Source organism: Dermacentor variabilis, chromosome 3, assembly GCF_050947875.1.
Source record: "Dermacentor variabilis isolate Ectoservices chromosome 3, ASM5094787v1, whole genome shotgun sequence".
In the NCBI taxonomy this organism is placed as follows: domain Eukaryota; kingdom Metazoa; phylum Arthropoda; class Arachnida; order Ixodida; family Ixodidae; genus Dermacentor; species Dermacentor variabilis.
The window spans coordinates 38,169,065-38,195,160 of record NC_134570.1 but is presented as its reverse complement, the minus strand read 5'-3'; the positions used below and the strand labels follow the sequence as shown (position 1 = coordinate 38,195,160).

Here is a 26,096-nt window from a genome sequence, read left to right as displayed (position 1 = left end):
TTAACCTTTTTTTTTTTTTTTTTGCTAGCATATGCTTCCGGTAATAGCAGTTATATGCTAGGTTGAATATGCACTCTGACACGTTGAATCTTGCTTAAAGTTGTCTAAGCCACAAACTTGATGCAATACCAGCACTGAGTCACGGAGGCATGTCACACGAGACGAAGGTGACACAACATGGTTCTTCAGTTAAGGACATGCAATAAAGGTCAACCCAATTGCAGGACTCTGCTTAATTAGTATCTCTGACCAAATTTATTCTTTTTTGTGTGTGTGTGCATACATCCTACTCTATCATAGGCTCAAACCTATGGGCGGTTGCTGCCCCCACCTCACCCCATGCTGAATCGTCGCCAGGCAGTCATCTGGCGACAATTGCAAACACAAACATTCCCCAGTCCAGTGCGATTGCAGCACATTTTCCCCGTGCAATACCCGAATGCTCTTTGCAAATTATGCCAGGACACTAGAGCGACGCTGTCACACATGTTGTGGGAGTGTCGGGTTACATCAGCTACAATGGCAGTAGCTCCGGAGGCTCTTGCGTCAAAGTGGGCCGCCGCTCTGCGCAGCTCCAACCTCAAGACACAAGAGTGGGCTGTCCAGCAAGCCCGAGAGGCGGCGACGAGGCAAGGCCTCGAAGTCCCCTCATGGGAGACCTGAGCCCGGGTCATCAAATTTGCCGGATTCGGAATAAAGTTGTTTCCATCCATCCATCCATAGTGGTAGAAACGGTGCACCATTTTTGCGACTTCACTCGAGCAGCGCAATCTCACTTCGATCGCTTCTCCACCGGCTTATCCGAATCGCAGTGAGTGCGTTAACTGTTCCGCCAAGTTTCGCGGCTACAGTTGGATGACCGCTGGCCGCGCGAAGGGAAGGCTTACTCTCTCCCGTCGCACCCGCAGGGCTTCGCGGACCGGCAGCGTCCGTTTGAGGAGCGGCTCGTGTCGCTGTGCCAGGAGCTGCGCTGGGGCGCGTGGCTGCCGCGGGGCGGCGGCGATTCGTCGCCCGTGCGCGCCCTGACCCGGCCCGACCTCAGCCTGCTGCACCTGGCCGCGGCGCTGGGCTTCTCGCGGCTGGCGCGTTGCCTGTTGCGCTGGCGCCTCCAGAGCCCGTCGCCCACGCTCGACGCCGAGGTGGACGCGCTCGCCAGGGACGCCGCCCAGTGCACGCCGCTGGTACGTACGTGCGCGTGCAGCGCGTGCAGAATCTGAAGTGAAGGCGCGACAACGACGGTGGACGAAGAAGGAACACACACAGGGCCAGGGCGCCCTGTGTGGCGCCCTGTGTGTGTTCCTTCGTCCACCGTCGTTGTCGCGCCTTCACTTCAGATCGTGCTTAACCAACACGCCCAACTATCCATCCTAACCGCGTGCAGAGCTCGGGATCACGTAGCAAGTCTTAAAGACACGCTAAACAAAATAATCACGAGGCCAACTTTGACTGGCAGATAAAATTTTTTTTCTACTCTGTTTTCTCCTTTTATTTCTTTGCTTTTGAAGCAAAGCTTTCTTTGTAGAGTCAGGCGTGTTTTGATGTTCTGGTCGGTGGTGGGACTGTGCGGAGCTTACGTGTGAGGAGGAGAGGAGAAGCAGCGCTGAGAGGGTAAAGAGGTGAACACGGTATGAAGGAACGGGTCAAGAAAGTTGGCAGCCATGCACAGGCTAATTGAAAGTGCAAATAGACAACCAGGAGTCATAAAAAAGGAAGTGAGAGAAATAGTGACGGGTAAACTGGATGCAAAGGATCGAAACAAAAATGACCATGGAGATTTGCAAAAACGGCAAGAAAGAAATCAGGAGGGAAAATTTGTATGATAACGCAAAGGACAGTGCCCTGCCATTTGAGTCCCGAGCTGGCTGCTTGAGGACAAGAAGCATACCGGAGCAAATATGCGCCACAGGATGAAGCAGATTAAGCGTGTGTGTGCTGCAAAAAGAAAAAAAATTGACAGTCACTTTAGCATACGCCAAAGAGGCTGAAGGTGGAAGCCTGCGTGCTCAGGAGACATCCATTAAATTAATTGACATTCTCATTCGAATGTCAAGCACGTTTTCTCCCACTAAAGGTCGTGGGTTCGACTCCCACCAAAGGTCAACAGCTGAACTCCCACCAAAGGTCGTGAGTTCGAGTGCCTTCATTAACTCTATATTAATTAACTGTGCCTTTTTTGGCAAGATTAGCGGCGTCGACGTGGAAGATGACGACGACTAAAGAGCGGTCCGATTAAGCGTGCCTTTTTTTTGCGTGACTAGCGGCATCGATGTGGTAGCGATGTGGAAGAAGACGACGAGGAACGCGCAAGCAGTGGCACCAGCGCTCCTATTTTCTGTACCTCACAACGCGACCTTGAATAATGGAGACTTAAGGCTTTCGCCTTACGAAAAAAAAACCTGAAGTGACTTAGCATATAGTGACCCATGGGAAGGGTTCACCTTACAGAAACGCTGTGGTTAAAAGAAGATGGAAGGGTTAACTGGTCAGCAGTCGAGATAAGTAAGAGACATTTAAAGTATTGGTGGAAAAAAAGCAAGGAAGAGATTAGTCACTGCATGTAGGTAACGGTAAAATATAGTGATAGAAGTTTTAAATATGAAAGTTAAGATCGACATCAGATAGACAAAAGGCTAGATGGCGATAGGTGTAGTAAGCCTGAGTAAATCAAGCAAGCTAGGTGACTATTTGTCTTCGCCTCGTTTGAAAAGGGATTCCAATAAACGTCGCCATCATTCTCTTGGGGAGAGGTAGTAACGCACGCCAGTTGGTGGGCTCGAATGATGACGTCATCAGGCACTTGGTCGGGGCCACTTCAGCAGAATGGACGCAAAAGTTTCGTTTACACCAATTTCTGCAGTGTTTGAAACGGTTGCGATTCTTCTTTCTCTCTTTTTCTTTCTTTTTTCTTAGGGGGGGGATGTGTGACTTTATATTAAGAAACAAAGTGAGAGGCAAACTTGTCCTTTAGGATTATGGCAACCATGGTATCTTATGCACACATAAAAAAAGAAGGAAAATTGCCATATTGATTTTTGCTTTACTTTGAAGTGCACTGGTCATTTTTTTTTACTATTATTAAAGGCACCCTGAAACAAGTTTGGCGATATTGTACAAACGTACTGAGTCGTTAGGGTAGGACCTTCTGATCATTAATTGACACATCTAAGTGCTCCATGTGAAGTGTGTAAGTTATTATAAGGTTTTTAAAATGTACATCGCTACCGATCGCAGCACGCCACTACCCTGAGTTTTCATCCGCCCCTGACCAAGTGACACGAGGTGACAATATGACGCCAGTAGGGCGAGCTATCCGATTGGCTGCTCAAGCAGTGTCATCGATAATTTTTCCAACTTTAGGGTGAAGAAACGCTGTTCGTAATAGTTGGAAATGTTAGTTAATTTGTTCCTATGAACAAGAAAACAACAGAAAGACAATTTATCACTACACTTTAACACTTCCGGCACACAGTAAGTGTCGTCTGCTTGTGTTACAAAGTGCGCCGTGTTGACGCGAGCTGCGTGGCCTATGTTGGTCTCGATCTGTCCTTTCGCGAGCACCATGGTTCGCCCTTGTGTTGTAGGCTGCAAACATAGCGGTCGGCGACATGTCAAGCTGGGACACTGTGTCCCTCTGCAAGGTAAACATGCGAGCGGAGTGGCAGCACTGGTTGTCGGTATCCGGTCGGTATCAGCATCTACGCGTTTGCGGCCGCCACTTCACGCCAAAGGATTACTACCACAATAGTGTTTCGCATGTCCGGTGTTCAGGTAAACACAAGCGGACTCGGCTTGGACGTTTTACGGCATGAGCAGAGGTGCAAACGTGAATATTAACGACGAAGTGTGTTCTACTTTGCTGCTGGTGTAAATGTTCGGTAGGAGCATAATCGTGAACATTCTTTTCTAAATGTTTAAAATGTATTTGTTTGGCTGGTTAACCTCTGCGCCACCAGGTGGCTGGACCGTGCAGACCGATGAGGTTGCCCCGCTCGCCTGTGGTTACGAGAATACTGGACACACACGGTGTGGCGACGAAATGCTCACAATTAACGCACGCTGCTTCGATAGCTCTTGCTTGTGATCGACTGCCAGGAAGCTGGCAGAGAGGTTGGAGAGGCTTTGCGTGCTGGCTCCAAGACAGCCGGAAGTAAATGACACGACGTACCGTCACATGACGCAGAGCCAGTGAAGGCGGAGCTTAGCCCCGATCACTGGGCGAACGAGCTGAGGGGAAAATGCACGGCTATAGAAGAAGGTAACTTGTAATTGTCCGTAGCTCTCTTAATATGAGATGCTTCACACAAATTGTGGTGCATATGTTCTACTGTAGCTGTACCCTCCATGTTTACAAATTTTGTCCAAGCTTTTTGAGGGACCCTTTAAAGGGCCCCTCACCAGGTCTGGCCATTTTTATCTGACAAGCGCAGAGCATACAATGCGCGATAGCGATCGCGTCTGCAAAGTATTACATCGCTACGCGCCGCGGGAACATCTGAAATTTCAAGCCGAACACCATTCTCCCTTCTCGCGGCCGCCGTGCACCAAGCCGGAAGATGACGTACATGTGCTAGTGCACCTACATACGCGTGTTTGTGCTGTGACGTCACTCGTGGTGACGATTGACTTCGAGAATTATTCAAGGCAGCATCTGTTATTTGCGTAATATTTGCTTGAATAGACGAAATAAACGTTAGAGAAATAATAAAACACACAAACCGAATGTCTGCGTGTTTTTGTTTTACTTTGCACCGCAGCAAGAGAGATGTACTTCCTTTTCGTCCGTTTGTTCCTACGTCGTGCAGTCTCGCGTGCAGACAACGAAACTATGTCATTTTCTAACATGTTCCAGCGCGGGATCATGCTCTACGATCCGCTTGTGTCTGCCTCAGTATTCGTGTAGCACTGACTTATACCGCTAGTCAGGTGTCCTCGTGCGCAGCGCGCAAAATCGTGCGCTGTGCGAAACGAGACCGTGACAACAGCGCGCGCGATGCCGCTAGCGGAAGTGCGCCACACTGCATAAAAGCCAAGAGGAAAGAAAATGAAGGCGGGCCTGTGACGTATGCGTCACGCGATCCTCGAGGTCCGGTATGGGAGAATGCAGAGAAGGAATTTCGCTTGCGGAGTGGAGAGAGTTTCTCGCTTGGCAGTGGAGCTCGCCTCCTGAATCATGGGTTGAGTAGAACTTGTTGCTGGGCGAGTTGGTTGGGATCTAATGAATACATTGTTGCACCAAAAAATGAAAAATAACGACTTGGGAAGGTGAGTACTCAATCTGTAGCCCAATCTGTCATTTCGTACTCTCCCTTCCAAGTCTTTATTTTTTCCTTTTTATGGCGCAACAATGTATTCATTAAGTCATGGGTTGGCGGCACTGAAATATTTCTATCTCGGCTATTAAAGAGCCGATTTGAAAATTTTTGCGGCAGAACGCTCCCTAGAGGACATGTAACAACTTCCAGTGTATAACCGAAGTTTGTTGTGTGGCCTGGTGAGGGGCCCTTTAAGAGAAGGTTTACTAGCTTCAGCCAGTAGAAGCTATAGGGGTGCTGTCCTCAATCTTTCGATTTCGCATTTTGTGGTCTACCAGACCTTCTCTACTGGCAAAAGTGACCTGTTTGCAATTACTGAAGTGTAACATGCTGGCACGACCTACATTCTTCTTATTTTTTTATTGTCCCTATAAATCTGCAGAGTGTAATGCCCCTCTTATTATGCAATCATGCTTTCGTTTCTCAGTTCATTCTAGTGATTATTTCTTTCTTAATTCTTCTCACTGCTGAATATGTCCTTTTATACAGTGCTTCTGAAAGCACCTCTATTCATTGCCTTTTTTTTACCCCTTCAGCACTGGGCATGCGCTCGAGGTCAACGAGAGGTGGCCTTGCTGTTGCTTCAGTGGAATGTCTCAGCTGCCGCTGCTTGCAATGCGGATGGCCAAACAGCCACCGCACTTGCTCGTGACAGTGGGCATGCCAGCCTTGCTGAAGAGCTGGAGCAAGCAGCCACCAAACAGCAGCATTCACAGGATTCCACCAGCAGGTACAGTCAAATCAAGATCTAATGAAATTCCGCAGCTGTCGCAGGAAGTGAACCTCATGCCCACTGTATTTATTTCAGCCTTTGTTTTGTACATTTGTATGCACTATAGAATACAAAGGGACACAGTCCAAGAATATGAAGAAATGGCAGAATTCACTAGCGTTGCAGTGCAGGCTTGTTGGTATGGCATCTTCGAGGACTATTGTAGCACATACAAACAAGGACACAAGTAGGCACATGAGCACGAGTGCCACTTCCATGAGTTCATGTGTGTCCTTGTGTCCCTGTCTGTATGCGCCACATTAGTGGCGCAAGAAAGAATTAAGCGTGAGGATATCTTTTATTCATCCTAGTGTTGAAGCTTCACTACCTACCGTTTTTTTTTTTTTTTTCAGTACACACTGCCAGTTGCTACAGCAGCAACACGTGCGGAGCTCAAAAAGCTCTTCAACATCTACGCACAGTCGGCTTACCAAGCGAGCATCAGCCGACGGCAACATGAGTGGCAGCTCGTCTGCTGAAGCTGAATCCTCCAAGCGCTCCTCCATAGACAGTGGCATGGGTGAGGGCTCCTCGTCTCTCCCTTCGTCAATGCTGCTCTCCTCAAGGCTCGTCTCTAAGCTGGATCTTGGCAGTGTTGTTCTCGAACCAGGTATGTTTCAATCGACACATATTGTATGCAGTGCAGCCCACTTTCAAAGGAGCTTTCAGCAGCCAGTTTGTATTTGGCTGCCGAGTACAGCTTGATTATGGTGTGGAGGGAGACAGACTATATTCAGATGCATAGATGTCATCTTAATGCCTCCTGTCAGTCATTTCATTTCTCTCAGTAAAGTGGAAGGTGTATAAGTTTTGTTGACATTAGCTAGGTGTTCCCTTTCGGAGTGGACAATACCTTACATGGCTTCTTGGGACTGTCTGTCTTCTTAATAAATTACCAACAAAGAATTGCTGTAGCCTAGTGCACAGAAATGGTAATACGTGTTTTCTACTTAGTTAAGCATATGTTTGTATAGTAATGAAGTGGGAAGTAAACTCAGCTAAGAGAAGCACGTAGACAGGAAAGAAAACACAACACTGCCTTACATATTAGTGACAGCACAACAAGAAAGCATGAACCAAATAGCCTACATCACCACGTTAACAATTCATTAGGTTTTCATTAGGGGAGCACAATAATTTCTTGTGTGCTGTATACAGTGCAGTCCATTTACAGAAATGCTCATAATATCCAACGGTCCAATAATTAACCTTGTGTAATTGTTGTATCCACACAAATTCTTGCTATCTTAATATACATTGTGGCACAATAAACACATTAGTACAACTATGTATGTACATATATCATAAATAGTGATATCGTTTTAAGGTGACTGCAAGGCACAAACTGTTGTGAAATTACTATTTATGCCAAAGTCTTTGAAATTGTATTTTTTAGAAAATTACAATAATTATAAAGCCTGGCACGACAATGGCAACGAGTTTGGAAGTGTTTGCTGTAGCAGCGTATCAAGTATAATGCCAACCTTGGTCATGGCACAGCCCAATAGAAAATTGAAAATTTATATGACTGTCCTTGCACTGAACGTGAGCAAGCATTTGTCATTTAGAATGCTTTTAAGTGATTAAATGTGTATAGGAAGCCTCCCTTTGTTTTTATTCTTGTTGTCCTTTCCTCTTCTTTCTTCAGATGCACAGGGAAGCAGTGAAAGTCCATTTATCGATGTTGTTGGAGTCTCGGATGAGGAATTAGAAATGCAGAATCCTGTCCGATCTTCAGGTGAGCCCTTTTCCTTAACTTCCAGCTTTCAGTTCAGGCATCCTGACAAGATTGCTCATACCATCTCAACTCACTGTCAGTTACCTGAATCACTTCAAATCAGTCAGATGCTAACGGTAGCCAATCAATAGCGTTGGACGGGCAACATAAAAATGCTTGTGTTACAAAGTCTTGATGCTTTAATGCGGTGCACCAAGCTTTCATTACCAACCTTTCCCCATTTTAGTGAACAAAAATGTGAGGAAAAATTTAATGACTTCTTCATTTTCCTTGTTTCTCATTTTTGCTTCCTTGTTTTGATTGAAGTGCTATAGGAAAGTGATTGCCTTCAGTGCTTGCTAGTCTCTTACCAAACACGATTTGTGCGATGCCACTGTTCATCATTTCTTACTGGCATGGCAGCAACGACTGAATTGTTTTCGAGTGTGGAGCATGCATGTAGTGCGGTATGCACGGCATATTCCCTTAGCACTGACCGTACACTGCTTTTTCTTATCTGTAGTACACAAAACACTTCATTGGTCAAAATCAAAACCGTAATGTATACTGCTCAACTTTTTGTAGGGACGAGTCCGTTGGGTAGGAGGCGAGAGAGCCACGGAAACGCGGGCTGCGACCTGGGCACTTCGTCTTCGGCCACGGCTGACGCCGCAGCTCACGTTCCGGGAGACAGCCGCGTTCTCACGCTTGCCGAGCAGATAATTGCGGCACTGCCGGAGCGCATCAAGGCAGCGCCACGTGCACTCGATGATGATGAGGACGACTCGATGGAGGCTGAGGGCCTGTTCCTGCTGCTGTCGTCACCTGACATGGCTGGTGGACCCCACAGCCCTGGCCTGGCGGCTACCATGTGCCCTGTTGATGATCCGCCGCCACCACTTCTCAGCGACGACTTCAATTTTGAGTTTAGCGACTACAACTACAGGTAATAATAGCAATGAATGAGGTTAGTTGGGGTTATGGTGTTGAATACAGTGATACGCATGCTATTTGTTCATCTTTATCCAGATACTGCATTTCACTGGCTAACAAATGTTGAAAGTTATAAATCAGCGCAAGACGCACCTTTCTATATCGGAAGTTTCTTTAATGTTATTTTTGGTTCTATCTGTTGTCGATGTTTTCATCAAACCCTCTGTAACCAGATTGCATTTGTGATGCGTACAGTGTTGTACAATCTGCAAAGGCGTGCGAGCACCAGCGATTATGCTGAAATCTTCTGCAAGTCATGCATAAATAGGCGATGCACTCGACCCAGAGGCCAGACTCTCGATGATCGCCGACTTTGTTTTCGACTATCATTGTGAGTGTTACTTTTTTTGCTCGGCACAAGTTCACCCAATAAAGAGCTAAATTTGTAACTCACAGTTTTGACACCATGTCGTCCTTCACTGTCACCACAATATGACAATAGCAAAAAATTGTGTGTGCTTTACTCAAGTATTAAATATGCAGGATAGTATAATAAATGGAGACTGTTTCCGTAATGACACAGTAGAGTGAATGGACTGGAGAAGCATGAATGGTGAACGTAAGCACATTATTTATCAGAACACATACAAGTGTGGTGCATAAAAATGCAGTTTTGTAGAATACCAGACACACATATACTTTGCATATTAAGCACACACTGGACCATTTTTTTTACTATACCCAGATGACACAGAGTCCCATGGACATCCCAAAAAGATCCATATGTCCCGCACACCAAAGGAGACATCCAGTGGACTTCCAAGTGATGTCCTAATCAGCTTGGTCCGAAAAATGCACCATTGCGTACATGACTGGAATGTTAAATTCATCAGGAGGCGGAGTGTCAGATGGCTATGCGTGTGCTTCCAATAGAGTTGCTCTATAGATAGAGTTGCTTAATGCTTTAGGTCATCCCGAGGACGTCACACACGGGCGTTTTTTTTTTGGCTCACACATTAATATACTGCCTATGTTTGTTCTTTTAGTCTCTGGGAAAGAGAAAAATGTTTTCTGTTACGTTCAAATTATAACCCAAAGCTACAAACTCTGAAGCACATGCATGCACCATAGTGTGCATATTTTCTGATAACGTCGACTTTGAAAACTTTAGTAGCTTGAATGTCCCCACCTGTGCCAAGTGGAAGGTCCTAAAGAAGGGACTTCTCACTGCACTTCCATAAAGCCCAGTGTGTGCTCCTGGACACAGATTTTACGCATTGCATGTACCTGAAAAGATGCATAGCATTCTGTCGCCTGAGTACTGCTGCGAACACTCGCGGTGAACATTGGGCAGCTGTTGTTATGCTGAATTCTACTCGCATTTTGTTATATCTGGAAAGAAAATATGAATCTCGTCATAATATATTCCTTTGTTATAGTTATTGCTGTATTACCTGACAGCTGTATTACAGATCAACGGTTACAATAAAGCATTCTTCCACAGCGACTGTGCATGGCACATAACAGGCTTGGAAAGCCACAGGTAGCATCAACAAAGAAGTGATTATTAACATCCAGACTAACTCCTTTGCTGGGATTCAATGTCTGCATTATGTCCCAGCTGGGACACCCATAGGACCTCTTTCAGCGTTTCACTTGGGACTTTTCCAGGGTCGTTTTCGTGCATCCTTAGGGTGTCCCCAACATCCATACAGGGATATCTATTAAACATCCCTAGGATGCCTCTATGTTGTCTGGGTACAGAATTTTTTAAAATCGGCTGTGGCAGATAGCACAATCCTAGCAAGCTGTATTACTAGACCAGACGGACGTGACTTACGCGCAAAATAGATATCCATCCTCAGCTAATTATGAAAAAGCTGCTCGTTAAATTTTTCATTATGTAGTTGCTTTACGGTACATATTGCAATTTACAAATTGTAGTCAGTGAGCTTGCCAGGCATAACCACTAATGAATTCTCACAATGACACCAGTTTGGATATATTCGTTGCCAACGCAGGCAACAAAACACATTAGTGATCCAGTTACTTTTGTGCTCCCATGCAGAAAACAAGACTGTTAAAAAAAGGTGGAACAGTGCATTTTTAGCACGAGTTTGACGGCACATATCTTGAAACCAGTACCAGCCAGATTTGTTCCGTCGTTATGGCTTGCAAACTCACCGTCTACAATTCATGAATTGCGATATGTGCCGTAAATCAATTAGTGAAATTTTGTTAATTAGACAACTAAGCGTTTTGATTTCTAATAGAAGTAATGGCCACCTCTTCAAGCATTACTATACTATCTGCCACAGGCGATTTTAAAGTATTCGATGTAGTCTACAAAAATGCCCTGTATTCTTATCAATTCCACTAACTTACACCTTAATGCTTTTAATAAGCAGTGAGAACATTGAAGGGTGAAGAGGGTCGGCATAGGATTATGAAACTGATTTTTATGGCATTGCAAAGCTCACCTGTTATAATTTGTGCTGTGGGAGTACAAATTATAGTAGGTGAGATTAACAGAAATTAACAGCTTTTTATTTTCACGTCTGATTCTTAGCTACACACATCAAATATAAGGTTATTCAATTTATAACTGAAGGCTGAACAGTCAATCTCATTAACTTCGTTTCATTCTACTATCTAAGAAGACTCCAGTAGTTGGTTGTCTACCAAAATATTCGTTTCCCAAATTTATTTTGTCCAGGTACTGTGAAGCAGGAACTCCATCATCATCCCTGAGCCCAGCGTCATCATCATGTCTGCAGAGTCCCGGAAGTTTCACCTTAGAATCTCCCTCGCCTCCACCAACCACTGCTGATTTCTGCGAGTTCTTCAAAGCGTCTGGGAAGATCATGGAGAGAGATTTCTCCAATCTTACCCTTTCAGGTAGGAAAAAGGTTGGAGTGGTGCACAACAGTAGCGAGTTAATTGTCTACTACAAAGGAATATACTATTATCTGTAGTCTCATGCAGTGTGATACTTTCTGATTCTCGGCTTCTGCCACTACCAGTTTATGACTCTGAGCTTCACATTATGACGAACTGGCGGGATAGTTTGTTATACATGTCTGCTTGAACACGGTGCACAATAGATCGACAGGGACTGACAGAGTAACGACTCTACAGAGCTTTGTGGTGTTTGTGGTGTCATTACTCTGTCAGTCCCTGTCGATTTATTGTGCACTGTTTCAAGTAGTTATTTATGACTATGAGCTTCACAAAGCTTCACATTTGATTATTCCGCTTTTCTCTGTCAGCAGTGTAAGTGATAGGATAAGTATTTGAATGTAGTCTTATATAATGCTGTATCACACACATGTGAAGCATAAATGTATAAAGTAAGTCATCTCTGATGTTTAATGAAACTCAAGACTGATTTTTTGCACTGAAAGATATTCAGTTACCAAGTATGGTGTAGGCCAGCTCAAAACTAAGCATGCAAGCTGAAATTATGCTGATGTCACATGGAAAAACGAAAGCAAAAGTAAAAATAATGTGTTGTAGACAGCTCTAACTCACTCAAGTGTTCATTTGTCCACAATAGTGCATTGCGATTTTTTGTCTGGTGGTGTTACAATTAGGGTGGGCCTTTCAGTTACAAACTTCTGTTTTCAACAGACAAGGAGCAACGGGAATTGTATGAGGCAGCCAAGATCATCCAGAAGGCGTATCGCTCCTACAAGGGTCGCAAGCGCCAGGAAGAGCAGGAGAAAGAGAGGGCTGCCGCTGTGCTCATTCAGAGCTATTACCGGAGGTACAAGCAGGTAGGCGCTTCTCTGAAATGTCTTGTGTCCTGCTTCTCTTGCATGCCACTACAGCTCCACATTCACGAACGGGCCCCGATTCAAGCCACTTGGATATTTCTATGGCGAGGATCAGCTTAACCTACACCCCTTAAATCGAGTGTGTTTGAGTAGACACAACGTTTTCACACGAGAATCACCATGTAACATAATTGAAGTGCACTGACCACTTCAGTTGAAGGGCCACACTGCGTGCCATACACTTTCCCGAGACAAGGTGTAGTAGAGGAACATTCTAGAATATGATGACTAAGTGTACCAACTTGGCTGCTTTCTGCAAAGAAAAATGAAGCATCGTATTTTCCTAACAGTCACCAGTACTGTTTTTTACGTGGGAGTACTGTGTTTAGTTACTATATCTTTGTATTTTTCACGTCTTTTGTCGTTCACCTATTCCTTCACAAGCTTCTTTGAAATCATCTTCACTGCTGTCTTTTCCACCTTCCTCTTGTCTCCATCTCCGATTTCTTCTGCCTTCTCGTTGCTGCTGTTATTGTCCTCTTTGTCACATGGCCAAATCGTTTTATTTTCTACCTTTCAATATTGGTCTCATTGTCGTTCTGACAGTGAGATCTGTACATTCCGATTTTGTCGCTTTAACTTCAATTTTATGCATGTCTTTTATCCCTAACCTTTACTTTTCTTATGCAAGAAAGCTGTGTGAAGCACACACTTGCAATGCTGACCCATGTCTTGTCATTCTCTGCTTGTTTCGCACAGTATATGTACTACAAGCAGATGACCAAGGCAGCCGTTGAGAGCTTCCATGGTTGGTGTGAGCAGCACAAGAGGTTCAAGAAGAGCCCCGACGGAGAGGCGGCCACAGGCAGCCCTGGACAAGGCTTTTTCCACAGGGGTTACTCGGACGACAGGCGGCCATCATCCCTCTCCAGCCGGGAGGGAACTCCCACCGCCTCGGCTTTCAGGTCTTTCTCTGTCTCTTACAAGCTTCCGTTCTTACAACTTTCACATTATCTAGCACATAATGTAACTTCACATACCGGAAATTAGGCATGGTTTATAGCCTTAAGCCATAGTCTTCAATCACAAACATGTTGAGGATTCCCTTGCATCACTGAAAGTGGTTGCGGTGCCTTGAAAAAAGTTGGAAAGTGACCACTTTATACGCAGGCTTAGGCTTGCCACTTTTGGACATTCACTTGCCATAATCTTCGGGCTTATTAGCGTTTGCACTTTCTTCATGAAAAGAAAATCATAACCTGATGTATATTTCTGCAATTATATGTCATTGCAGCTGGTCAGATTTACAGGTCACCCAGAGAGAGGCATTCAGTACAATCTTCAATGTTGAAAACTAGAAGAGCAACCAGAAAGTGCTCATTGCTGGGTTGGGCACTGCTCAACCCATCGTTGCTTAATGCAAAATTGGTCAACATGTGCAAAGTGTCATTTTTTTCCTGAATGTTTTTAACGAGTACAATCTCCCTAAAATGTGAATGAAAACCTAACATGTATTTATATTTTTACATTCTAAAAGGCTGCATTTTTTTAAAGAACCTGATTGTGAATTCATCTGGTTATCATGGAAAGAGGAGTGAAGTTATCATGCTTACATGGGGATATATGTGATGCAGCTAACTGTGAGCTTTGTATTGTTTGTTTATGAGCAAAATAATCTTTCTAAAAAAACTGTATGCCTTGCCCTACTGCTGGAACTTAACGATGTTGCATGACTACATTCCTGGTCAGTAGGCAAGTCCACTCGTAATGTACCGCACATCCAGTGCTGGCTTTCTTCTTTACATTAAACGTAGCTAAGTAAAGCATAGAAGATAAAACGTAGCCAAGTAAAACATAGTTAAAATATTTGTGTCAGGGTTTCAAACAGTTTTAAGCTGAAAATTGCAGGGGTAAAATTTGCATTGTGTTTATGCAAATACAGTTTGTACTCACAGCTGAGAAGAGCGTGGTTCGAGTCCTTAAGTATCAAGTTTTCATTGCAGGCGAACATATTCCCAGCGGCGTCAGCACCAGGCCGCTAGGAAGATTCAGCAGTTCATGAGACAGTCGAAAAACAAGTGAGTCTACTCAGAGGAGCACTTTTTTTTCCTATCACCTTCGAAAGTGAGAGTATTATGAGGGACCTGAATGAAATGCTGCGCATTATTATTAGCTGCCAAGGCAAAAATAGCTGGCAAGTTGAACTGGTTTATCGTACAATTCCAAGGATATACAGGTTGTTTATTGCTCTGAAAGTGTTAAGTGGTCAGAAATGAAAATTGGGCAATAAGATAGTTATACCGCTGGGTTATAGACCTGTTGGTTAGTGACGTCTGTCATTGCAGGTTTCACATCAGCCATATAAACTAGTTGCAGTGCTTTGAAGGTTTAGTTGTCATTTAATAGATTTAAAACTGGTGCTGCAAGCAATTCAGAATATTAACATCTTGGCTTTATATTGCTGCTCCAAAATGTCACATGCATAATTTTGTTTCTGGATAGATACATACAAAGGCCTCCTTTTGTATCAAGGAGCTAACCTCGCCATAGAGGCACATGCTTGGGATACACATTCCCATTTCTTTCTAACACTATACATATTATTGCCCTTCACCTATTCTCCAGCATTTTCTCACTTATCTGTATAATTTTTGAATATGAATCACCCCTTTGGCTGATTTTTAATCTGAATACTTTCTGGGCCTCTGCTCTTGCCTCATATATTTACTGCTGAAGAGCATTTCACTTTGTACGATGTGTGTATGCATGCATATGGAACACTGTTTTGTCCGAGGACAGTAGGGGTGGACACTAATCAACCCCCTAAACAGTGGCATATGCAGTGATCAGGCATGGGTTGGTCCTAATCACTACTCCTTCCCCCCCCCCCTTCTTAATTAATTATGTGCCTAAGCCGCTGTCACTCTTACTCTGCCCTTTAACCAACACACTTGAATGCATTCAAACAAAGTGTTGATGCTGCAGCTATGGCCACTAAGTGCAAAAACTGCTGTCCGAATCGCAATCAGCCTTGAAGATAACGCACTACTCGCTACACTTTGCTTATGCATCTATACATAGCATGATTAAATCATTTTAGGTACCACCAGTGTGCATGCAACAACAGTTCTGTCATTATCCTTCCCTCTGTTTTATTCCTAAGCTCACATAGTATGCTGACAGGCTTTCTCTTTCTCTCTCGTACTTTCACACAAAAGCAGCATGTGGGAGTTTTTACATGGGAAAGTGGTGAGTCGTCTCTTCCTGCTCTCAAGCGGTCATTCTTACTCTCTTTTATTTCTCTGCACCTTCTTATTCTCACTCGCACATTTGGTTATTGTTTTCCTTCTGTGACATTTTCTTGAATGCTGCACATATTTCTACAAGAATGCAACACGCACAAAATGTTTTCAAAGTGTGAAAGGTGAGGTGGATCCATGGCAGAGTGGAGTGTAATTAATAAAGGAGCAGGGGAAACAGCAATGAAGGACGCTAATTAGTTGCTGTTTGTCTTTCAGCATGCACAAACTACTGTATGCAGACACAAGTTGTATGTGAGCGTATGTGATTGGAGTGCAACATTTATGTGTTCCATTTACATGGTCATCTGTTCCTTGCCTCTGTGTAGGCGAGGCAAAGGACTCGCAGGATAATGACTACTTCAATCGATCAACAGTGGTACAAGGGAAGTTGTTCACAACATCAAGTTGTTGCCCCGAATAACCAAGTCCTCTTGTCAAAACATTGGCCCCAGGCTTAGGCGTTTCTTGCTCACTCCCTATTGATCATTTCTACGTAATATCTTTACAATGAAAACAGTTACATTAAAGTTTGAAATTATGGTTTTTTCAATGACACTGCCCTTCTTACACTAGCTTATTTGCTAACTCAAATAAGAATCAAATGTGCGTGACTGCCAGGGGTCTAAGATTTGTACCACTTTGCCTGCATACATACTGAAGAAGATCTGCTGTTTCAGAGAAGTATATAATATATCAACTTTGCCCCCTAAAGATGCTCTAATAAAGGCAGTTTACAGAATTGTGATATTTTATATTGCTGTTACACACTTGTAAACATTATGCTTCATTTCCTCTCCCCCCCTCAATTTCTGGCAATGTTTGCGTTAAAGGATTGACAGCCTTTTTGTTATTTCTCCTTGAAATGAAGCGAACCTAATCAATATTGGTTCAATAAATGCCAAATATATATTCTTGTGGGGGCTTCAGACTTCGTAACAAAGCACCACGCAATAGAAACTTCGATGACAACACTATAGCGGCATCAAATTTTGCACGAAAGATGCTGTATGCATTGGCGTTCACAGAACAGTATGGTGGCTACCAGCAAGTGTCATGGCACCGACGAAACTAAAAACAAAAGATCAAGACACCAAAAGGTTGGCTGCGCACAGACGTTTGCGTGCTTGTTTTTGTAGAGATGGCACGAGTGCCCACACGTGACTCTGCTCCACTAATAAGGACGTGCAGACCTCATCACCTGCCCTCGCTCAAGGTCTCTGGCAGAAAGAAAAAAGAATGTCACTGCCTATAGTTTTATTGGGGTGGCTTAATGGCAGCAGCATCAGCACGAGAAGTGGAGTTCAGCCGACGTTTATATAGTTTCTCACGGTGATGTTGCAATAGCAGTATTTTGTATCTTAAGATACACTATACATCATTTCATGTATTGGAAATACAATTCTTATACATGTCTTGCCAGATGTATCATGATACAGGTACAAGATACCCGAAGAATATCCAAGATAGTATCTAAGATACATGTATCTTCGATACTGCCTAGCACTGTCTCGGACACATCTCAGTCACATCATTGTGGATGAGGGACGCTTGGCAGTGGACTACGTATTTGATTTGACACAACTTAATGTTGTGCCTAGAATTCTGAAAAACTCAGTTCAAGTAAACACTCACTAACTATGATTCGTGTCACATGTCTTTTTTATTTCCGATCAGTTAAGTTTTTTGTAACTTTACCACACACAACCTTAAGCTGCGTGAATAGCCCAGGCAATTGAACTTGCTGTTGCTGCCCTTTCAGATTGCAGAGAGAGCGTGCCTTAGCTGCCGAAAGAGAGAGGCCAGCAGTGGTCGTTCCAGCACCACCACGGCTGCCCACAAAATCCCAGGAACTGCCTTCTAGCTTCAAGGAGGCTTGAAAGGTCAGACTACTGCTCACCTGGCATGGAATTCTTTGGTTTAAATTCTGTCAAAGGCACCTAGAATGAGAAAAAAGCAATTCAAGAAAAAAGACAGCACATGTGACAGCATAACCAAGGGAAATCGCTGAGGCCTGTCATATCCAACAAGCAGGCAGCTTTTGCATCAGCTGTGCTTCTGCAGCTCTTTATCAAAAAAGAATTTAAGCTGTTAGTCATGCGTTGGTTCAACTAATTATGGTCACAATTATTTTCCTTTACGATCCTTAATCAATTTATAATAAAGAGAGATTGAGGGGCAACATCCAGGTGTGGCATTTACATAAGGTGCTTGTATATTACTGTTTTACCTCTTTCTGTATTTCAGTATAAATGCTCAGTTGTGCTCGGCAGATGTGTCCTATCTTCCTCCTTAACTTGGCCCTTGTTCAATGCATTTGTTCTATAAAATATCAACTCACACAACTCACAGCCATGCATTCTTTCTTTTAAAGAGACACTCAAAAGAGGTGTAATTTCAAGCCACATCACTACATTGCACTTGTGGAGTTACAAACAGCTCAGTCTCACCACGAGTGAGAGCTTGGTGTGCCAGAAAGAGTGTAAATATTAAGATGAGTGATGAGACCATTTTGAATTGCTCACATGAGCTCCTCATGACTTCATCAATTCTTTACAGTGTCTGCTTGGTGCTAAGTAAATTGCTTACTGCCTAAGTAGCATAACACTAGCAGCTAGTGTGGATTTTTACTGTGAAGATACTGTGAAATCTGTGATGTCAAGTTAATGTCAGCTAAGGGTGTAGGTGTGAGATTCTAAAATGCAAGTTCAGCCTCTTTTGTCAACTGACAATTACTGTTGCTTTCACTGGAGAATTGTAAGCCATATCTTGAAAAGATGATCTACACTTCTAAATAGATTCAGCATTTCCCCTTTCATGTGCTTTCACATGCGAAAGTAACAGACCACCCGGCATTTTTTCAAACCGTGTTTGAGAGTCGCTTGATGGAACAGTATTTGTTCCTTCTTGTGTAAGGCATAGTCGGACGCCTGAAAGACATCAAGTAGAAACAACATCTTTGCTAGATAATGCAAAATTAAAGTCAGAACAGGAGGGGAGGGTCTGTTACACTTGCTCAGAAAAATACCTTTGAGGATTCAAGTCATTGCAGCAGAAAGAAACATGGACAAAGAAGAGGACAGTACATCATGGGAACACAGGCAAAAAAGAGGACAAGACACCACAGGCACTTGTTCCCATGGTGTCCTGTCTTCTTCTGCGTTCATGTTTCTTTGCACTACAATGGCTTCAATACATGTCGATCAATGTGCCCAAGAAGTATAACTGCATTACCTTTGAGGATATAAGTGGGTAAAAAAAGGTTACCCTATTCTTAGAAAAAAAAATTCTGAGTTTTTGGTTGCTGTGTTAACCACTCTCGGATGTCCTCTTTGTCCTTATCATGTTTCAGCAGTGTGAGCTCAAGCGACAAGTGCATGAGGGAGAAGGAAACGTCTGGAGGAGAGACGAGGGTGGAAAGCTGCAGCAGCTTTGCTGATGCGAGAATTTTGGTTTCCATGCAGCGCTTGGAAGCCACAGCTTCAATTACTTTCTGCATACATATGTATAACGCAGTCCCTGTCATTTGGGTTATTTTGAACAATGTACTTTTATGTCCTTCACTTTTGCTGTTGCGAGAAAATGCGTTTGTACAAGGCTGTTGCTTTTCTTGCCCAGAGTTGTTCGCTCAGTAGAGAGCGCACTTTTAATTTGCGTTGTTTATGTGGCATCGCTTGTTGAGGTTGCTAATCCAGCACATTACTTGGCAGTGTGACCTCAGAATAGAGGGATCCTTTTTGTGAACTTGGAAATTAATTTCGTGTACCGAAACCATTTTGGGCATCTTTTTCTTCTTTTGCACTTTCTTTTTACACTTCCTTTTTTCTCTCTCTTTTCTTTTTTTCAACATACAAATTCTCATGAACCTTGTTTTACACATTAATTCCCATGCTTATAGCCTTCTTTTCTTCTGCGTTCATGACATAAACATACACACAAAAAAATACGCAGTATGGTACAAATGTTTGTAAAACCATAAAAGCCTCCTTCCTCCATTAGACAAATCTTTTTCTCTGCTGCACCTTTCATCTTCACCACAAGACACGCACACAAACACACTCTAAAAAAATTAAAATGAAGAGAGAGAGAGGTATGGAGAGCATTGTTTGTAATGACTGTTCGCGTTTTCATCAGTAATTTATCTTCAGTGTGACTTTTTAAATGTTGTCTGTAAAAAAAACACAAAAGCTCAGTGTTGCCTTTCGACACAGGTTCTTATTTTTATGTTTTCTGCGAAACTGTCAATCACTCCATATTTTGCACTTACCAGTATATGATAACTGCTGTGTAAACATAGGACAGGACGCAAGTTCTGCAGTGGATGTCTCTCAGTTTCTTTGTTGTTGCTGTGTCATCTCACTGATATATATTTATATATACACATATTCCTGTTGCCAGAAACGCTTGCTTGACAATACGTTAATAACCATTTCCGCTGCTGCATGGAAGAATTATTTTTGTCCACTGTGAAGGTGGCGGCGTTGTGCGCACAGAAACACTCTGCCTGCAAGCTCCCAAGAAAAATACAAGTAAAAAAAAAGCCGAAGTGGGACGATGTTGGTCTGGAGAGGTCAGTCCCGGTACAAACAACGTTCTGGCATGAATAGTCAAGGCGTCGGATGTCATTACTGAAGGCAAGAGATAAACACGAGGCCAGAGTGAATGCCCGTAAAGTGACTTTACATACACGGTGCAACTGCTGATATCTATTATGCTCGCAAATAGAAAGGTAGTAGAAACCACAGGTAGGCATTCTGTTTGTTGAAAAAAAATGAACACATTGAGTAATGTGTGCACAGGAGTAGCCAAAGTAGCAGCTTCTTTCTCATTTAAAAATTCAGATAAAGTTTTGCAGCTTCACCTACGTGCACAGAGAAATTATCAGCTGTGTATTTCCCAACTTCGTGTGCATGGTTTTCCCAGTTCTCTGAATCGAACTCGAATTTTTCTGGGAAAAATAGACTGTGCAGCTGTCAAGGATTTACAAAAATTAATCGCCTAGTGCTACAGTAGCGAACCAGGTACAGAAACATTGAGCGTACAGTCAGTGTCAAAACTCTGCAGGGCATGATTTCTGCAAAACATCTTTATTTCCTAGCAGTTCGTGCCCACAGCCAGTGAAAGCATACGACACCATATTGTTTGCATATATACCAATACAGGCAAGAATTCCTAGTGCTATATGCTGTGGAAATGTTCAGTTTTGTTTCAGATTCCACAGCTTTTGATGCCAACTGGACGCACACGCTTTAGCACATTGGCAGACCGGAGCACCTGCATCTTGCGATATTGATGCATACGAGGGAGTGTTATGAAATACATCTTTGTTGCTGACTGTTTTTGCTCGTGCCGTGCATTGGTGTAACATTCCCGCCAACGCCTTGTCTGTTCTTTCCTGTTGTCACATGTCCGTGCCATAGGTACAAACTATGTAGTAAGGTGAAGAGAAGGTTGTAAAGGAATTGTTGCTTCTTTAACAGGGCGCTGTTGATGGGTGCCACATACTTTTGATTTATGGTAAGGCCAGCCAGTCTGTTTGCCAAGCACATGCTTATCAGAGGCATGTTTCATGTGCTCAGCTTCTATGTTGCTATGTATTCTTAGGGATAAAGCTGCCATGGCCATCAGTCCCTCAGGTTTTAAGTGCTAATCTATTTGAGGCACCACCTGAACTTTCGGGAGTGAAGGGTGTTTTGTTTGATGTTTAGCATTGTGCTCAGAGGTTCCTGTGGTAAGGACCCAACCTGAGAAATGCACCTCTATATCAGGACGTCCAAATGAGCCACCGAAGCGCAACACCACTAAACCTTTTAATGAAAAAATCTGAATTGCACTTAGATGTGAAGTTACAATGACCAAAGGTTTAGAGTTGTGAGGTCAGAAAGTTCAAAATTAGTTTCATGCCACTTCGTACCCCAGCATAAAACTTGTTACGAATAACTGTAACAAGTGTCTAAACCATAAATATTGCTTTTATACTTGTGCATTTTATCGCTGCATGTCCTTTGACTTGCAAGGTGAACTATCTCCCACCTTATGAATGTTATCACAGCTGTTATTGAAGAGATGACAACTGCAACTTGCGCACCTGTATGAATGCTACTGTGCAAGTTATTCTGCAGCGTCCACTCTCATTGGAAATACTGCCTGTGTGGCATTGTTTTCCAACTGAGAGATAGTGGCGTGCCAACATGTCTTTGTCGGACGATGACATGTGACACCACAGTACAGCTATCTCTCATTTAGGCATCCCATTCAGACACAAAGCTCAAAACCAGTATCACAACAAAATTACAATGAGCAGCTGAAAGAGGCAAAGTTGAGTGACAGGGCTGCCTTCAGCTCCCAAGATCAAAAGTGGTGCGTCAATTGGAGAAGCATTCGAGAATATGGGGGTAATGAAAAACAAAAACATGCCTGCAATATACTGGCAAGTAGTGTGGAGTGTTAACTTTTTGCTTGATTGCTTTTTGGAGCATTCATGCCACTCTCAACAAACTACAAACTATGTGCTACCACCGCTGCTCCTGGAATAGAGCTAATGCAGCATTATTTCATTCTGTTAGGAATCTACGGCAGAGCAGCTGCTCACCTGTGCTTACCTAATGGCAAACAGTTAATGGGCTCACAGCTCACACTAATATATTTGAGTAAACGTGCTGGACATTGTTGGTGAGCAGTAGCATTTCCAGGTCCTTCATGTACTTGTGCGAGGAATGACTTCAGAAAAACGAATACTGCGGTATACTCAGTGTCCCTCTTGCCAAATCTACAACTAACAGCAAACATTGCTAGTATTTTATGAAGCATTGCAGGGCATATTATTCAGGCAAAGGCGAAGATGTTCTGGGAGCTTGGTTGAATCAGCTTCTTGAAGCTTTTGTATTACTTGTCAAACATACGTAGCCTGGCTTATATTACATGCCCTTCCCGAGGTACATGGATTTTATATGTGCCAGTATATTTGAACTCCCGGGATTAGTACTGTCCTTCTAGGTAACTAGTGCTTACAACCAAGAGCAGCGGCCTTTCTTTTTCTATATATAGTACGCGGAACTCGGGCAACTAGGGTTGCACATGTAGTTAGAGTAGCTTTAAGTTAAGTATTAGCAACCAAGCATCTCAGAGCACCTGATTAGCAATCTAATCCAAGGGACCTGCTAGATTCATAGACGAGTTGGGCATGATTTCTCACTCACACAAATCCAAACTCTTAAGGCGCAATGTGAAGCAGCACAGGGATTCAAACTAAAAAGAAGCCAGAGGAGGCAACAGGTATCTGCAGGAATGGCCAGAGAGAAAGGATCTCTCGAAGTGTTAAATGGGGTGACGAGTAAGAATGCATTATCTGCGCGCGTATGTCGGTGATTCTTGTTGACTGTCTTCGATGCCAGAAACTGTCCACATCCCAGAGGCTGCTTGTCGCATATACCCACGGCCCTCCTGCATCTGTGTGCGTACCTGTGTTGATATTCTGGTCATGTCTCGATGCAGTCATGTGACGCCAGCGCGCGTCTGCGTGCAGAGTTGGCCGCATGTACATACTATACGTGTAGTCACACTGTATACCCAGCAATGCAGTCCCAATGTACTGAGGAGAGGTTACGAGAAAAAAAAAAAGCAACATACAAGACATGGTAGTGTGCTGTCTTTTTCTTAAAAAAAAAGCTTTCACCTGTAAGCGCTACCTAACTATAACTACTCTCTAGTTTCTTCTCTCACCGTCTCTACTTCAAGTGAAGTATACCAGTACAAATACCACCCCCAAGTCCAAGTGTGATGGGCGTTAGTGAGCGCCGTTAGATGTGGAGGAACCCAGAATCGTTGTTGCCGTCACTCTTGCTTTCGCAGAGGGGGAGAGAGAAATGATTTGGTCTCTGCACAAGGTGTGCCCTTACATCTGCATCACAGCACAAGCTTGAAAACATTTGTATCTGAGATGAATTTAATATCAATTTATTTGCCTTTGAATTGAGCCACATCACATAATTTGCCACTGTGTCGTGCAATGCACCCTGATATTGTCACACACACTGCCCAAGTCAAGGCTGTTTCTGTGTGGCCAATCACTCCGAGTGAAGTCTGGCAGAATTTGCTTAGCACATGTTACTGAGTAATTTTGATTAAGTTTGCATCCTAAAATGCACAATATGATTATGTACATGTGATCGATCGATATCTGTAACCATACACATGACTGCAGCTGGTTTTTCTTTTATTTGGCAAAAGGAAGAACATACGGTGTGTGCAGTTTCAAATGACACACTTCTGTGTTGCCCATATACACGCTGTCTCCTGGACAGAGGCAACATGGTGATGGGTTAACAATGTTTTCATCCGAACACTGATGTATTTGTATAAATTGCAGAGCAGAGGTGCCTCTGGTTCAAATGCCAACCACGAGCCCCATGTAAAACCCATCATACTTGTTTGAAATCATACATGAAAAACATTGCAAATTGCAACATTTGTAATTCGTCCATCCGTATACCTTTTTATTAATGAAAATTGGAATTACTCCTATAAACCTTTTACATCTTTCTTGGGGAGCCTGGTATCCAAGTGCCAGAATAAACCATATTCCTTAATTGCTATGCACTTCAGAGCAGCCTGGATGATAATGCTGCCAATCTCGAAAGCATTTGTCTTACAGTATATTTTTTTCTCTCTGTGTAGTTTTGCTTTGCTATTCATCCATGCACTGAACATTAACATGCATCTTTGTAGGTGTTTTGGTAAGCTACATGATCAGTACAATGTGCAAGCCTGTTGCAACTAGTCTTTGAAATCTCATAACGAATCTCATCGCGAAGACATGCACACCATTTCAGTGGAGAGACACCAGGATGTTGGATGCAGAAGCTTTAAGCTTTGCCGCTCACACGCCAGTGTAAACACGCTGCATAAGCAGCAGGAAAAGCACAAGGCGAGAGAACACGTCTGGAAAGCCCATTTAGCCTGGAAAGTGTGCTGCGAGAGGAGCAAACCAGCATAGATACACTTCTCTCTCTCTCTCGCCATCTTTCTGTCACTCTCTCTAGTACCACACCTATATAAACACATATATAACTATATTTGTGCTCAGAAACCTTCATCGCGAGATGTGAATAATCGTGATAGCACAAGGTGTCGCTGTTCTTGAGTTGTTTTGTTATTTTTGTTTCTCAGTGCTGTTCGTTTGTGCAAAAGCTGGGTCGCCCAGCGCCAATACAGGGCCGTCGGTGCAGACTCGAATGTCGACGCGGCCGTTACCTGATGCCCCCAGAAGGGAAAAATTCGAAGATTTCTTATTTTTCATGTTGAAACCATTTTTCTACTGTTGCCCCCATGTCCTTTCCCTTGTCTCCTTTCCTCCTCCCTTTGCTCGATACATTTGTGGTGTCCATAGCTGTTTTGTAATTTCTACCTAGGAGTCACTTGTAGAGTTTGTTAAGAGCCTCGTGTTAACGATTTTTTACATATATATAATATATAAATATATATATAATATATATATTTACTGCCAGTTCCTTGGTATTTTTGACGACTGAATATTTTTGCAAAAGTTGCAATTTTTCATTTTTTCTTGTTTTTCGGTTCATGTTCACCAGTCTAGCTGAGACATCTTGATAGCGAGTGAAGAAAAAGCTGCTGCATGATTGATTGCTGTCGAAAGGAAGTTACGTGGTCAGGGTGTTGAGAAGAATAGTGTTGCAGGGGAGAGACATGTTAAACGTCTGTTGAGAGCATGAACGTGCTGGCTCGGAGGCAGAGCTAGTAAAGTCGTTGTAAGTTCTGTGAACGTTTATTTTCCCCCACCCCCCCTCCTTTCTTTCAAACTGCGGGGCAGAGAAAAGTGTGATAGTTAAAAAGATGCTTTCATCAAGCCACACGATGTGGGCATAGACACTCTTCAAGCTGCTGTTCTTGTTTCCTGTATCGCAATTTTTTCTTGATCTCATCTGTTACCCCAGCGCCATGTTATCACTAATTTCTCATGCGTGTTTCACTGTGTAAAAACCACAAAAACAAATAAAAACTATTCTTCCTTTCACCATTCTCGGTTCCTTTGTGCTGTTACACTACAGCAGTACTATTACAGTTAAACCTGTACATAACAAAGTCATAGTCTGGACAGAAGATTTGTTGTGATAACCAGTATATTCATTATAAAAAGCACACACTTGTGCTGGCAGCTGTTTACACCTGTAGCTAGTGCAGAACTATACCCATTTTCTTGCACCTTACATTGTAACACAAAGGGGCAAGCCTTTGCTCAGTATTAACTCTGTTTACTATTTGTACATG

The 26,096-nt window shown here is 43.3% G+C and overlaps 1 protein-coding gene across 6 annotated transcripts in view; it reads left to right on the top strand.

The window, feature by feature from the left end:
* Camta (Calmodulin-binding transcription activator) overlaps positions 1–25,842 on the top strand; it is a 528,965-nt gene extending 503,123 nt beyond the window's left edge. For 3 of the 6 annotated variants that reach the window (XM_075684812.1, XM_075684808.1, XM_075684813.1), the window contains 12 exons: positions 909–1,181; positions 5,849–6,042; positions 6,438–6,694; positions 7,733–7,822; positions 8,387–8,747; positions 11,451–11,632; positions 12,365–12,510; positions 13,270–13,475; positions 14,514–14,588; positions 15,729–15,759; positions 17,572–17,692; positions 19,162–25,842. In XM_075684812.1, coding sequence (XP_075540927.1) covers positions 909–1,181; positions 5,849–6,042; positions 6,438–6,694; positions 7,733–7,822; positions 8,387–8,747; positions 11,451–11,632; positions 12,365–12,510; positions 13,270–13,475; positions 14,514–14,588; positions 15,729–15,759; positions 17,572–17,673 — 1,917 coding nt within the window. In that variant the 3' untranslated portion in view covers positions 17,674–17,692; positions 19,162–25,842. The remainder of the gene's footprint in view (positions 1–908; positions 1,182–5,848; positions 6,043–6,437; positions 6,695–7,732; positions 7,823–8,386; positions 8,748–11,450; positions 11,633–12,364; positions 12,511–13,269; positions 13,476–14,513; positions 14,589–15,728; positions 15,760–17,571; positions 17,693–19,161) is intronic. The other 3 variants (XM_075684809.1, XM_075684811.1, XM_075684810.1) reach the window with 3 other exon arrangements.
* Positions 25,843–26,096: the final 254 nt, after the last annotated feature.